Genomic DNA, 16,501 nt, shown 5'->3' with positions numbered 1-16,501 from the left:
CAATAACAGACCCTGGATCACATTCAGTGACAAAAAGAAGCTGCAAAACAAGAAAAAATGTGGCTTCAGAGAGCGAGACATGGAGTTACTGAGGAGTATACAGAAGCAAGTCAAGATAAGTCAGGTGTACAAGAAGCTGGAGAGCAAGCTCCAGCAGAAGAATAACACAGATGTGTGGTTAGGAATGAAGAAGGCTTCAAGCAGGAAGACGATTGGACAGATGGAGGTCTGGACAGAGCCAATGGGCTGAACACATTCTTCAATAAGCTCAGTTCAGAAACAAGCTCAGCATCCTCCTCTCCTGCTCAAAGCCTAACAGACATCCCACCCTCCACCCTGCTTCTACATCTTTGTCTTTAACCACAGAGACAAAAATAATTGTTTAATGGTAATTTCCGTTATTTTAATGATCAGTTTTGTCAAAATTGATACTAAATATTCTTTGTCCAAATATGTGAGCATATGACTTTGTGCTGGATGTGGAGAAATGAACCCTGAGATATTCCTTGCTTTAATGAGCTTTCACTGCATTCATGTAATTTGCTGTTATTTCAGCGAGGATCAAACCGTCCTTACTGATGTACACACACGACAAGGTCGGGCAAAACAACCAAGATTTTATTGCCATTGTGCATGAACTTTGACACTGCAGGTTACACAAGGAAGTATCATGTAGTGATTTGAGGAATACCCTCGACCTGCCGGTGATGTGCTCTGGTTGCTCTCAGTGCTGGTTTTGGAGATGGCTTTAGCAACAAGCTGCTTGCTGATCCAGCCTCTGAACTCAAAACCAAAGCAATGCAAATGTCAAAGAACGGGCAACATCCTGGATGACAACACCTTTGTTATTTGTATGTTTTTTCCCTTTAAATTATTGCACACACTTGTTTACCCATGTCAAGCATATGTGGGATACTGGGAAAGCTAAAGCTCTTGGTAAGGTGCTGAAATGTCCTTAGAAACCACAACATTGCATTGAGCCTCTTTGAAAGCCACATATATACAAAATAGGAATGGGACGTCAATGCAGGGATTTAACAAGCACACCAGATATTAAAATAAATGTCGATTATGTTTCACTCTTGCACAGAATAAATAAGATGTTGAGTGTTTGGTTGCTTGGCGACAGCATCACTGCAATAACAGACGAACAGTGAGAGGGAGGCAGGCCAGCAGTTTCCTTTTATCTGAAGGCGCAACTGTATCTGCAGCCAATCATCTCTCACATCTCCATGTTACGCTCGCCTCTTACAGTGATTCAATCGAACAGCTGAGAGGAACTTCAGGAATGAATCATCTGTGCGTCTAAGATGGTAAAATCTCAGGAATGTAATTAATGGATCAGGATTATTTTGGATTATCAGAGCAGTTGCAGTAGAGTCCTGAATGAAGACTGGAGGTATGTTTAGTACAAACATTTATTTAAGATGCCTGAATCTTATCTTAACAGTGTCGGAAAACACTTTGGGATCTGGTTGGTTGCTTCCTAAGACCAGCATCATGTCTCAGCAGTTGTTTTGGTGCAGACAGAAATATGGCTGTTGTGGATAGGTTACTCAGATTTTAAAACAGGTCCAAATGGTACCTGTTGAGTAACATATCTTAACTGTGTGTGTGTGTATATATATATATATACAGTCATATTCAGTAAATCAGAATCAGCGTTCCAATGAGGCTCGTTCGTCAGAATAAAAGTACCTTTGGAAAATAACCTTTAAGCAGATCTTAAACATACTTTTCATTAAGCCCACATTTCTCCATTAAAAATGTTTTTTATTGTTGTGATGTAATATTCTAATCTTAAATGCAAATGTAAGCAGGAAATCATCACTATTAACAGAAATAAACATCATCATAGTGAACTGAGTTACAAGAAATTCAATAATATTCTAACTTATTGAATATGACTGTGTATATATACACATATATACACACATCAAAGGTCTGGGCTGTAATTGTTGTTCGTTGTGATTGCAGATTTAAAATGGTGGGAAGTCTTATATTTGATGCATTTAATGAATTATTTTTTATTTGATTTTTCTGTACCTGACCTGCTGAGTAACAGAACGTTATTCTGATCTTTGGCCGACTAATGGTTGCATGTTTGATTAAAAGCATTTGTTAAACAAACTGCTGCCATTTTTGAAATACTTTTTCATCACTAATAAACCCTTCTCAAAATAACATTTGCTCATAAACCATCAGATGGAGATGCTTTCAGCACATGTAAACTGAAATTCCTAATCTATCCAACTTGAAAAGATTCTCATCAACTGCAGTCAACCTCAAAAGATTTGAAATTAGCCAGATGTAAATCCTGCATCATTTTCTAACCACAGGTTTACAACAGCCTAGAAATCAGAATAAATGTTTGTATATTTTGACCTCCAGTCTACATTCGTAGCGGACCAAATGTTTCAGTTTGACCCAGCCTTAATGTGATGGTCCACAGTCAGCAGGCTCAGAGGAATCCGCTCCACGCTGGGCCTAAACAACCCCTGTGCATTCTTCAAATCCTGGTGAATATGCTTTCATCAGCACACACACCTCTGCATGTAGAATCAGTCACAGTGTGTGTGGTCCCTACAGTACTCCACCATCAGCAGGAGAAGGCAGCTACAGGTTGGGCACAGCACCTGGAACTAGTCTGATCTCAGAGCGGACTCTGGGACACAAAGGAGTGATCTGTCTGGGAATGAGGAGAAACTAGGAATACATGACAGGGAATCACTTCTGCTTTGTGGAGCTGCAGATACTTTGTATGGACACACATTCCAAATTACCTGAGTATAGAATCTGATTGTGAAACACCTGAAGCGATGCCCAGATGCAGACACTGTGCAATCATTGAAGCTGTTAACAGTTTTGTCCTGTCTATGCTCAAATTCTGTTCTTGTTGCCTTTCTTGGAGTCAGGGTTCCACATGTGACCTGATAGTGTAAACATAATCCTGAATAGTGCAGCTGATTTTTCCCGTTCCTTCCATCACACAGAAATACACAGTTCAGGTTTTTCAACAAGCATGTTTCTTTCTTCTTATAGAGCTACATGTGTTTATATCTATTTGTGTATATGTTTAGAGCTTATTCATACTGTGAATGTTAAAACCGAACACAACACATAATTTAATCAGAAATATACTACCAGTTTAAAATGCATGCCCCTCCCCCCATCCATAGTGCTCCGATGTTCCCTCCGATGCCTGCAGCGTAATACCTCGCACCATCCGGTCGGTCCTTGCACACAGCTCAGAGCAGTTAGGTGGCCAGTCTGTCTGTTGGTGGAAATGAAGGGACATTGTTGCTACGTCATGCAGTAATAGAATGGGGGTGGAGGGGGTCAGCACAGAGAGACAGAGGCTCCTCTGGCAGAGCAGAAGGAAGTGTTGGTGGGACAGTCAGTTGTGGTGGGTGAGGCCTGCTCTGCTCGGCTCTAGCTGTCTGTCTGGGGTTCTGCAGTCTCTGACGGGGAGTTTGGCTCCTCTGGAGGATCATCTGTGCTGGTGCTCGTGGAAACCTGAGTGGGAATGCCGTAGAGTGAGGTGGCCCCCTGGTGCTCTGAGATGGAACCGGCCTCCATGTTGCTCTCATCTTCCTCGGGCTCTGAGGCCGGGGTGAGATGCAGGGAACCGGGGAGTTTGACGGGGCAGAACGCAGAGCCTGTTGGAATGAAGTTGACTTTGTTTTTGTCGGGGCAGGAGAAGAGGGGGGCGGATGCCGACTGCCTGGAGCTGCAGAAGAACGATCACAGTGACTGAGAAGAATACATTGATGAGGCAGCAGAAATGAGCTGGATACAATTGTTAAACAGTCCGCACCTCATCTCCTCAAAAGCTTTAATCTTCTCACAGCCTTCTGGGGGTTCGCGCTTGAACATGTAGCTGTTGTTAGGTTTGGGTGAGGATGCAAACTTCGGGAGTGGAGAGCTGCTTCCACTGTCTGAACACAGAGAAACAGGAAAACAGCCTTTTATACGGGACTGTAAGGTCCACCACCTCCTATACTGCAGAAATACCTTAAACACCCACCTGGAACATTTTAATGTCAGAGGTCAGAACATATCCAAAGTATTTAAATGGTTCTACATGTCTTTCAGGTCCAAATTCCATATTTCAAGTTTCAAATGTCCAGGATTTTAACAACACAATGAACTTATGAGACATAATCCTACAGTTGTTATAATTTAAACATGCAAGCACTGTAAGGAACCAAGAAAGAAAGCAATGGACGGATGAATAGATGGACACAAGACTGGATGAAACATACAAGATTTGATACACTGCGGATGTTGCAGGTTTTCCCACTTGCAAAGCATGTCTTTAATTTTTATCGAAGGGACTCTTCAACAAGAGCTCTTTAGTCAATTTGACTTTTTATCTTCCTACCTGCAAAACACACTAAACTCTCAACAAAATTCACATCACAAACTAGACAAACATAAGATGGGAATAGATTAAGAAAGGTTCTCTAAATTATAAGCTTCTTAGCCAGCATCTCTGGCATTGAGGATCCATCAGGTTATGGTACCGTGACAACCTATTAATCCCTTATAGATTTCTCACTGTGGTTCTTTGGAGTCCCAAAGAATTAGAAATGGCATTGTGACCAAATGTAATAATGCCAATGACTTTTTCTTAATCATTTTTACTTGATTTTCATTGGATGAGGGCCTGATATGACGCTTTTTGAAATCTTTAAGCCTTCTTTATGTGTTCTGACAGGTTCTAATTAAGTGAAATCTTGATTCCACAAGTCAGGCAGAAATGACGTCTGGATTTAGTTAAATAAAATGAGACTCATCCGTCCAAAAATATGTGCTTAATCTGTGATTTAACATGAGCCAGGTTACTTTGAATAGCTGTTGTATTTTTGTCAAAATAAAATATTTTCAATCATCTAAAAAATTTAAGAGAGACAAAAAAGCAAAGCAGAAGAAAACTGTTAGAAGACCAAAAAAACAACTCTGCATGTATATTAGCGCTTGAACATAAAAGCAATTGAAGCAATCCTTTCTAGTACTCATAGTCAACATGTAACTATTATGATAATGATCAGTTTTTTTAAATTATATGAAGCAGTTCTAAACTGAAGTCAAGCTTTCACATCTTAAATGGAAATCATGTTGATGCCGACGTTGGACACGCTGAAATTCCTGACCTTTATCCCGGTCATACAGCAGATCCTCCGTGGAGTAAGGACTGCCATCATGTGATCCTGGAGGGCAGGCTGGTGATGGACATGGTGACAAGCTGGAGCAGCTGCTGGACCGCCCGGGGGCTGAAGGAGTCTGTGTGTCCATACTGCGAGAACTGCTGCTGCGCTGCTGGGGAGGGAAGGGTGCCCGACGCCCATCAGGAACCTCCAGAGACTGCCGAGTGCCAGAGGGATGGAAACAAAATATGAGTAAGATCTGAGGCACAAGCCAACAGACAGAAGTAACACTCGACAGGGGAAGCACCTTGAGCTCCTCCTTGTCTCCGTTGTCTTTGATGAAGACTTTCTCCAGCTCATGGTTGATGCCCTCCATGCTGCTGGGCACCCTGGAGATGGAGGGCTTTGGCACCGTGATGTTGGACAGCGGCATCTGGGCCGACTTCGACATGGAAAACTGCTGCAGCAAACAGAAACACACAGAGTTCTTTAAAGCAGATTAGTTTTAGTGTGTACTTACACCTTTAGTCCATTGGACAGAACAGAGGAAAAGTATCATGGAAGCCCTGCATGTTGGATTTCTGCTCTGCAAATTTGTGCTGTTATTACAGCTGCTAAATCATTGTGAGTAAAGGGTTTAATAATGTTTTATTTTGAATGTTGAAATGGTGTTGGAAAATGCTTGCAGCAGCGTTTCTAAGCAAAAGACAGCAGACCAGGTATGATATCACGTTTGTTTCCTGTAGTTGGGTCGGATCGAGACTGGTTCATATTCCCACCCGTAGCAAACACCACCAGAGTCCCGTTGAAAGCGAACCGAGACCACCCTAAAAATGTGCCCAGTAGGGTTGTTTGGTACGGACCAGGCTTCGCTTGAGTTTATTCACACCTGCACAAAAGGTCCGGGCCAAGGAGAACAAGAACTCTGGTCCGTTTAAAGTGGACCAGATTTGGCAGGTGTGAATACATCCTTAGGAAGAGAAAAAAGAAGATTATTTTCCTACAGCTGTCAGACTGATGGCCTCACGCCTGGTCAGGCCCATGTAAAGCCTATAAGGCTCCAGAACCACTGCTAAATTCCAGTGGAATATCTTTAACCTGTAATGTTTTCCGTTCTTCACAGCCAGGAGAACATTTTATTAGAGAGGTGGTTAAGGGGCCCATTGTGACTCTGGAGGAACTGCAGAGATTCATGTGGGAGAATCTGTTGATGGGTCAACTGTTAGCTGTGCACTCCATAAATCTGGTCTTCATAGAACTGTGGCAAAGCAGAAAGACATAAGAAATCCTGTTTGACATCAACCATCATGCTGTGGTCGACATCTTTCTTCATCAGGGACAGTGAAGCTGGTCAGAGTTGATGGGAAAACGAATGGAGCTACATCCAGGACAATCCCAGAAGAAAACCGGCTAGAGGCTGCAGAAAACTGGGTACTGAGGTGGAGGTTCACCTTTCAGCAGGACAACCACCTTCAACATACAGCCAGAGACACGATGGAAGGCTTAGTTTAAAGCACATTCATGTGTTAGAATGGCCCAGTCAAAGTACAGACCTAAATCCAACTAAAAATGAAGTTACACCTCAGGTGTTAGTGCAGATACCTGAGTGAGGCTGGCTGCTGTGCAGGTGTGGCTGTTAGTGCTGGACAGGAAGGAAGCTGCCCTTCCACTGAGGAAGGAAGGCTCTTTTTCCTCTGGTGCGTGCTTCTCGTTTCCTGGATTTGAGCTGCTGCACTCTGCAGGCGGCTGGAATCTAAAGAAAAATATCGGAGCAGAAACAAAAGAGAATCAGATGGTTGAACACATTCCCTCTGCAGTTTATTTCCTGAGAGGAAAAAAATGACACCTTATTGAAATATTGTTTTTTTTATTGGTTTGGAACCTTTTGTATTTACAGCTGAAACCAGACATTTACATACACTGTAGAAAAAAAACACATGACCTTTGTTTTCTCTGGCTGACATTAAATGAGGCTAAACCCTGTTTAGGTTGGTTAGGATCACCTAAACAGGGTTTACTGATATTTATCAAATATGTATATTTGATAAATATCAGAATAATGAGAGGTCTACTTACACTAACATTACCATGCTTCACACAAACTGGGAAATCCCAGATGATGATGATGTCATGGTAAGCTTCTAATTAGTTCACAATACCCAAGCTTCAGCCTGAGTTAACTGAAGGCAACACCTCAAACACACTCCTTCGTTATGTGACAGGAAAATAAAAAGAAATCGGGAAGAGAATTATGGACCCCCACAAGTCTGGTTCATCCTTGGGTCCAATTTCCATACGCCTGAAGATTCCACGTTCATCTGTCTGGCAGAGCTCATCACTGGAAGCAGTCCCCACCCCCATCCAGGACATTTACTGCAGCATCATCAAGGATTACACACACCTAGCAAAAGGACTTTTCCGTCTGCTACCTTGTGGCAGACGGTACAGGTGCCTGCCAGCACGCACAGAACAGTTATTATCCACCAACTGTCAGACTACCGAACTCTGGACAATAAGACTGCATCAAACCACATTTGTGACACTTGAGTAACTATTGCTACTGTACAAAGTGTACATTTTTATTGCACGCCATTAATACTTTTGTTTTTATAGTGAGGTGAACGGTTCTTCTTTTCCTAAGCATTTCATTGCATTGTTGACTTTGTGTTAACCTGCATATGACAAATAAATCAATACAATACAATACATATGGGTTCTGTGTCCCAGAGATGAACATGTTCTGGTGTGAATCAACTCCAGAACAAAAGCTGCAGACCTTGTATAGATGCTACAGAAGCACAGGGAAACATGTCCTGTGCCAGCATGGACAGAAAGGCCACTCAAAGAGAAAGAATCCTTACTTTTTGAAGGAGTGTTAATTTTACTGAGAAAAACAATGAATCTATTTCATCAGCTGTATGAAAACCCAACCAAAACTAAATAAAACTAATTGAAATGAAAAGAACTAATATGGTCCACACTTATTTTAACCAATAAAAATGTGATGAAATTATTGGAGGGAAATACCATCCATCTATCTATTGTCTATGCTCTTCCTGCTGGGTGCAGCCTCCCAACGCAGTGGAAACAAATACCTTTTCTGCTTCAATCGCTTTTAAACTCAACATCACAAGAAAAGGAGTGGACACGTGTGTGAGCAGCAGTAACCAACTAAGGATGGAAAAAGGACACCAGGAAGGAGGCTGCCCTTGGATCAGTGCAGAGGCCCAGAGGTATTTATGCATCTACTTCATGTCCTAACCTTCCTGAAGAAATTACAAGGCTGTGAACTGAAAACAATATCTGCTGTCGTGTTATTAGAGATTTTTAGTCAGCTACCAGCAGTTTTCTTTCTGTGGAGCTTCATAGAGGTGATCTCAGAGTGGATCCCAGTTGTTTAAAGGTCCAGTCTCCCCAGAACAGCAGACCCACTTAGATAACTAGTCCTAATAAATACTGCTGTGTTTTCACAGGATATGGAGGAGACATCTGCAGTAAGGATGACCTTTCACTGTGGAAAGGATCAGGATTCTGGTTTAGAGATGGAAAAATAAATTAATTCATTTCTAATGCCACAAAGAAATGTAAAATAGTAATGATGAAATCACACAGCCCTGACCTCATTCGCAGAGAACATTAGTAGGCAGAAATTAAATGTTGTGTCTGAGCAAGGCAGCCTACAAATCGGACCCTGCTGCACCTGTTGTCTCAGAAGGTATGGGGTTAAAACTTCTTCTATTGTGTTGTGATAAAACAATCTCTAAAAAAATCTGTCTCTAATCATTCTGCCGTTTAGCAAATGGAAACAATTGTGGTGATCCTCACTGAGCTAAAACAAGAAAGGTTTAGTCAGATTTAATGTTAGAGTGAGGAAAAAAATGATGCAACAGTCAAAGACGGATGGGTTTATTTTATCCACAGGAAGTAAAGCTAACAGCTACAACAGGTATGTTGCTGGGCCAATACATGTCCACCAGATGTCACTATTCCCACTGTAAATTATTATAACTGAGTTATATTTATTTACAGTGTTATTTACAGTTATTTACGGGGGGGGGGGGGGGGGGGGGGGGGGTATAGAAGCTAATAAAAAGCCTCTAAACTTGCTTCATGCTGTTTCAAGCCAGTGACTGTTTCTATAACTAAAGGAATTCAAGGTGCACATCTGTACACGTTCAGACCCGTCCTTTTCCACAGTCCTGGCGCTGACCCTCTTCTCTCCAGAAACAGAACACATGCAGGACATGTCAATAAAGGCTGTGTGAAAAGGCTGTAAGTTGAGCTGTGCATGTGGGCCACAGAACCAGTTACACTGCTTAGACTACACCCACGGTTGCTCACATTTCAGATGACTTGCTCAGATTAAAGCTCTGTTGACTCACTTCCTGTATATCAAATCTATGACATTTGAACCCATGAACAAATTTATTGATGGACAACAAATGGGAAAAAAAATCCAGACTTAACACAACAGGCGCTGTTGCTATCTGGTGTAATGACTACTACAAAACAATCACACTGATCCAGCATGAAGAATAACCAGAAATCTACATAAAAAATATATATATCGATCAGATTTACAGCCTTGACAAATTTTGACCTTTGGATGATTTGGCCCCATAAGGTGCACCAGACTGCATGATACATTCTTTTTTTTTATTAAGCCCTAAACAGTAGTGGTGTTCATTATAATATTGAAGAAAAATAACTTATATTCTTAGATATTGGATTGTTAAAGCTTTCATGTTATTGTAACTTGGGGTGCACCGATTGCAGAGTTAGGGTTAGGCCGATCACCGATCTTCAAAAATCCTGAGCTGCCAATTCCAATATTGGCTGACACCGTTTTATTTCATAACTGACACTGTCAGATGTTATAAGGTCACAATACACCTTCAATGTTCCAATCTTATTTAGTGAATAACAGTGAATTATACCAATGAAACAATGCAAACTTGTTTTGACTGCACATGAGGCGGTGCTCTTAAATATAAATGAAAAGTTTAGAGCAGATGACGTGGTCCTGCTGGCCCCATCTAGCCAAGACCTACAGCATGCACTGGGGCGGTTCGCAGCCCAGTGTGAAGCGGCTGGGATGAAGATCAGCTCCTCCAAGTCTGAGGCCATGGTTCTCGACCGGAAAAGGGTGGCTTGTCCTCTTCAGGTTGGGGGGGAGTTCCTGCCTCAAGTGGAGGAGTTTAAGTATCTCGGGGTCTTGTTCACAATTGAGGGAAGAATGGAGCGGGAGATCGACAGATGGATCGGTGCGGCTGCCACAGTAATGGGGGCGCTGTGCCGGTCCGTTGTGGTGAAGAGAGAGCTGAGCCGAAAAGCGAAGCTCTCGATTTATCGGTCGGTCTACGTTCCTACCCTCACCTATGGCCATGAACTTTGGGTCATGACCGAAAGAACGAGATCCCGGATACAAGCGGCTGAAATGAGCTTCCTCCGTAGGGTGGCCGGGCACTCCCTTAGAGATAGCATGAGGAGCTCGGCCATCCGGGAGGAGCTCGGAGTAGAGCCGCTGCTCCTCCACATCGAGAGGAGCCAGTTGAGGTGGCTCGGACATCTATACCGGATGTTTCCTGGACGCCTTCCTCGGGAGGTGTTCCAGACATGTCCCACCGGAAGGAGGCCCAGGGGACGGCCCAGGACACGCTGGAGGGACTATGTCTCTCCACCCCCCCCCCAGGAGGAAACTAAACAAATCACTTCCTTTAGTCTTTAACATTTTTAACACTTTCAAACCTTTAGAGAGGTGCATCCCTAATTGTAACTGTACTTCTGTACGTTTGGATTATGGCCATCCATCTTCTCACACACACACACCTAAGGCCAATTTAGAGAGCCCTGTAACCTAACATGCATATTTTGGGAAGTCAGAGTACCCAGAGAGAACCCATGGATGCATGGAGAGAAGATCCAGACTGTGGAGAAAGTTACATATTTAACACAGTTTGTGATAAGATAAGAATTTTTGTTTGTCGCGTACAGCTCAATAAAAGATTCCATGATAAAAAATACATGTACATGCGGCTACAGGGCATTCTAAAGCAGTTGAGTTGAATGTGTTATTAAAGTCCATGCTATAAAGTACAGCATAGTGCAAGGTTCATTAAACCTTGGCTGCCTGCAGACACGTCCATCAAATTCCTGCAGGAGTTGCAACCACTTTTCTTAGGCTCCAATGTTCTCAAGATCCACCATTTTAGGCCTTTTTCGGTATTTGTAGTGTAAAAATGAGACCAGCTTTAATGACACATTTATTCAGTATTATTGAACTGAAAAACAAACTAATCTGTTTGAGGGGAAAAAAAGCTGCAATAATCAGGTTGCGTAACAGTACACACCCCTAAACTAATACTTTGGTTTATTATCAGCATTCAGTGTTCTTTTATAAGAGTCCATCAGCATCCCACATGTTAACTTGGCGATATTTACCCACTTTGCCTTACAGAGGTTCTCCAAATCAAGCAGATTCTTCAGATCTCCAGAATTTACCTGAGGTCTGCAGTTAAGGATTTCTTTATAGCAGTGGTGTCCAAAGTGCGGCCCGGGAACCATTTGCTGCCTCTGACCACAGTTCAAGAATGGTACAAATTTGGTCTCTCAAAAAATGGAGCCATGTAGATGGCAGGAAACTTGTAATATTTTAGGATAAGATTTCTGATGACAAATTTATATTCTCTTAAATGGAAAATCTTAGATACCAAGTTAACATTGCTTTAAACTAGGCTAAATACAGAAACGTTTATGAAGAAGGTTCTCGTTTTGTTGTTGGGTATAGGTTAAAAACATTTTCTGGTTCAGACCACATTTAGCTGCTCAACATCAGTAAAATCCTGTGCAAGCTCTGTTCCTCCACTACAGCTCTGTAGCATGCATGTCCACACATGGACTGAACTGTCATTAAGTACGCCCATGTTGTTTATTTTGCTTTACTCAGCTTTTTGTCACATTTGCGTGCCAAAAGTATTAGGTCCCACCACCAAATCAATGAATTCTGGTGTTAAAATCACTTTCATGGCAGCAGGTGTATAAGGTTTGGTGAAGAGAAACCTGACTGGCCTGCAGAGTCCTGACTTCAACCTTCTCGAACACCTTTGGTATGAATTAGAGCAGAGGCTACAATTCTGTTTCCTCATCTAACTATGAACACACTCCTAAATCTTGTGGACGAAGTTTACAGAATAGTTAAAGTTGCTATTGCTGGCGTCTCCATGAAGATAATAAGATGATGTAGAAGACGTCATTGTGGAAAATAAAAATAATTCTCAACATTAATTTAAATTTGAAAAAAAAGTGGTTATGTCCAAAATATTTCAAACGCTTTGCAAACTGTCACTATGGGAAAATACACAGTTCTATACTATTCCAACTAGTAAAAGACCTTAATTACCCTGATTTATTGGGTACAGCTGTTTTAATAAACTCAACAGGTGAAAAACAGCAGCTCTATGCAGTTGGATTGTAGACAGTCATGGTTGAGATAAATAAGTTCTCTGAGGACCTGCAGCAGCTCATTGTGGCTTCTCATAAGTCAGGAAAGGGATATAAAGCCATGCAAAGTGTTATTAAAAAATAAAAGATGTTTTGCACTGTGGAAAATCTCAAAGGACGTGGTTGTGGTCAAGCCAAAAGTGACACCCGTGCTGGCCAGGAGGATAGCGAGAGGTGAAAAAGAATCCAAGGATTACCACCAAGGCCATCTTGGTAAATCTGGCTCTGCTGGTGGCAACATCTCAAGGTAGACAGTCCAACAGAGACTGTACACTGACCAAATGTTCATATGAACAAGGAAGACTTCTGGTCTTCTGTTTTATGGTCAGATGAAACAAAAATAGAATTGTTCAGCCACAATGATGTATCCTTCATTTGGTGTAGAAAAGCAGAAGCCTTCAACCCTAAGAACACCATCCTCACTGTCAAACACGGTGATGGGAACCTAATGCTCTTCAGCCGTGTTTCTGTCAATGGACCAGAGAACCTAATCACAGTAACAGCACTATGAAAAAAGAGTAATACATCAAGATCAGGCAGTCTGCAGCAAAAACTCAGCCTTGGGTTTCAGTGCACATTTTAGCACAACAATGGCCCAAAACACAGCAAAAGTGGTGAAGAAATGGTTAGCGGACAAAAACGTTAATGTATTGCAGTGGAACAGCCGGAGTCCTGACTTTAATCGAACTGAGGATCTGTGGAGGGAGCTAAAGTTTAAGGTGATGCCATGGAGAACCTCTAACCTGACAGAGTTGGAGCTCATTGCTAAACATGATACCAGTGTAAGACATGTAAAAATGTGCATGAATCAGACCACAGCACCAAGAAACAGAATGAACACAATTTCCAGATTTTCAAAATAATTCAGTAAAGGACTAGATCTCGCTATAGCAATAAATACACACATATTTATATACACACATGTATGTTTTAGCAGTTGTTAACATTAGATTAATTAGATCAGTTACTGGGTTTACTAAGGTATTATAAACCGAGCAATTAAACATTAAATGCACCAAACTAAGCAACAAATAAAGCTTCGCTCCACTCAGTGAACTCACCCATTGTAGAACAAAACACATGAAAATATCTGGATGCATAAAACAAAAAATGAAGCAGTTTAACTGGTGTAACTTCCACAGAATGACTTGTTTCGGTCTTGATACCGGATTTATCACTGGCTTTTTTTGGAGCTCCTCCTGGTTTCGCAGCGGACCGGACTGGTGCGGATATAAATCAGAATGGCGGAGAAGTTCATGGCTGGACCGTAAGAGATACTGTGTAAATCCAGGGTTACAGTATAAATACGGCACTGAGTGAAACAACCAAGTTGAGCAGCAGCAGCAGAATCTGAAGACGCTACCTGGTGGGTCATTTTTTTAAACTTTATACTAGAATCTTTAGAGAAACATTTATTTAAATATATGCGTGTGTACTTTATCTTATTTTAATAATAATAAGAAGAATTTCAGATTATTATTATTAATGCTAAAATAATAATTTCATATTTTTTATTATTAACAATAACTGTCGATATCTAAATGTACTTTTGTGACAAGGAAGTGTTTTTACCTGCTGAGCCTTGATCCGTTTAGCAACAGCAGCAACAACCTTTTCTTTGGCAATCTTTTCCTATCAGATGCTCTGAACAGCGTGGCTATAGACTCTTCTTCAACCTTCTCCTTCTTCTGTCAGATATCCTGACCTCTAACATCATTTCTCTTATGAATTCAGAGGTTTCTTGTTCACAGCAGTTTGCTGAGAAGTCCTCTGATCACACCTGGCTGTACTGGGTGGGATCAGCCCATCTGTACCTCGTCAGGCTTTCATCTCTGATCCTCATCACTTCAGGAAAATAATGCAGACTAACGGCTGCTGTCGTAGTGTTGCTGCCACCACCAGTAATGCACCGTTTTAACATACTAACCCAGTTTTTAACGCAACTTGGCTTCTACCTGAACCGTTAACCATTGACGCTCACACAATAAATGACCGGAGACTTCCCCTCTGACGTCATTTCCAGGCGACTTTGGACTTGCAAAATTTAACATCAAAATATGTTTATTATGTGTCACAATTGACTTTTATCGTGTGTTTAATCCAAATATCATGTCAATTACTGCCCAATTCCTTCATTATACAGATGTTTTCTTTCATTTTCTGCATTTGTGGGAAAAAACATGTCACAGGCAGTGCTGGAGGATAATGGTTGCCACGCAAAATATTGGCACTTTGGGCAGAATTGGATCATTTGACATAGTGATGTACTCAGATTTGTTGCCAGTGGTTTAGACAATAATGGCTGTGTTGAGTACTGTGTTGGGTTATTTTGAGGCAACAGCAAATTTACACCGTTATACAAGCTGCACACCGAATACTTTACATTGTATTAAGTGTCATATCTCAAGTTATGCCCCAAAGAAAGGTATAATAAAATATTTACAAAAATATGAGGGGTGTATTAACTTTTGTAAGATAATGGTAAATAATAATCCAAGTTTCAAAATAATTAAAAAGAGCGAAGTGTTTTGAATACCAAATTCAATGTTTAAGATTAAAAGACAATTTAAGGACATTTAAAGTACGCCTCAAGACAAACACTAGCTCGTTCTTATAGCAGGCTAGATGGCATGCGTTTAATGAGAAAATGTTTAGTTCACTCATTGGCGACTTGTGATTTCACTCAGACTATGGAAAAGTGACTAGTGATTATCTCTGGTAGATTGCTAAAAATCTATATCTCCTTTAAACATTACACTAGAGTTCAACTTGTCTCTATACCGCTACTATATTTATAGGTAAATGTTTTTCTAAGATTAATAAGTCATAATTGTGATAGGATTTGATAAGTTGGGATGGGAAAGTAACTGGCCTCCCCAAATCCCATTTGTAATTAAGTTAAGGATTATTTGCTTAGAAAAGAGCTGTAAAGGGAACTGGGTGGTTACTGGAAAATTAATGAACAAATTTCTCTAGTTCAAAGCAATGATTTCCCACAATCCCTTTGTGAACAACAACACAATAATAAATGTGTCATTTCTGCTTTTAGAACACGTCTAAATCTGACGTGATGATGGCCCCTGCAGTACACATGAGAACAGAAGGCTGTATGTGGGTTTCTGCTTACCTGCGTAAATGAATCTTTCAAACAACAGGTGTGATACACATGGGTGGGATGAAGCCAGCGGTCTGGGAGGTGAGAGCCATCAATAGCGTTCTTAGGAGAAGACCACCAGTGCCATGCCAGAGGCTATGTTGATCCTTTAACTGCAAAGATAACTGAAAAGCAACAAAGCAGAATTAGCTTGACATTATCCACCCGAAACGTTTTTTCAAATTGTACTCAAAACTCAACACAGGACAGCAAGGCTTATTCATAGCCAAGTGTATAAACCCAAGGTTTCATCTTAAAGGGAGACACCTAGCTGAAGGTTACAAAACAGTGAAGCATGAAAATCTACTAAAGTCATTCTTTATTGTTGAAAGCAAAATATGCACAAATTCAACTAAACATACATTAAAACAAGAAAATGTACATACTAAAAAGGAACAAAATAGAAAATGCCTATATAACCTTTATATACATGCTCAAATGTGGTCTGAATATTGTGAACAAAAAAAAAATTCAATGTAATGGGAAAAAAAACTACCCTAAAGAACAAAAAAAAGGTACTGTTTATCGTATTTGTTTTCCATGGTTCTAACAAAACGAAATGTTTCTACCTCTATCCTCAAGAGAGTTCTTTGCCATGAGGTGCCATGTTGAACTTCCAGTGACTGTCATGAGAAAGCGTGAGAGCAAATTTAACACACCTGCTCTCCATTTACACCTGTAACAGTACTGAGTCACA

At 41.0% G+C, this 16,501-nt stretch overlaps 1 protein-coding gene across 1 annotated transcript; it reads right to left on the bottom strand.

Annotated features, from left to right (window-relative positions):
• Nucleotides 1-597: 597 nt before the first annotated feature.
• glcci1a (glucocorticoid induced 1a) lies at nucleotides 598-14,493 on the bottom strand. The gene is made up of 6 exons (XM_047383883.1): nucleotides 14,465-14,493; nucleotides 6,753-6,903; nucleotides 5,458-5,610; nucleotides 5,157-5,367; nucleotides 3,818-3,938; nucleotides 598-3,730 (listed from the first exon to the last, which is right to left on the bottom strand). The coding sequence occupies exons 1-6, from the start codon at nucleotides 14,491-14,493 to the stop codon at nucleotides 3,433-3,435; spliced, it is 963 nt and encodes a 320-aa protein (XP_047239839.1). The 3' UTR covers nucleotides 598-3,432.
• Nucleotides 14,494-16,501: the final 2,008 nt, after the last annotated feature.

The sequence above is a fragment of the Girardinichthys multiradiatus genome, chromosome 13 (genome assembly GCF_021462225.1).
Source record: "Girardinichthys multiradiatus isolate DD_20200921_A chromosome 13, DD_fGirMul_XY1, whole genome shotgun sequence".
Lineage (NCBI taxonomy): Eukaryota > Metazoa > Chordata > Actinopteri > Cyprinodontiformes > Goodeidae > Girardinichthys > Girardinichthys multiradiatus.
The sequence above is the reverse complement of the archived record's forward strand: the minus strand, read 5'-3'. Positions and strand labels throughout refer to the sequence as shown.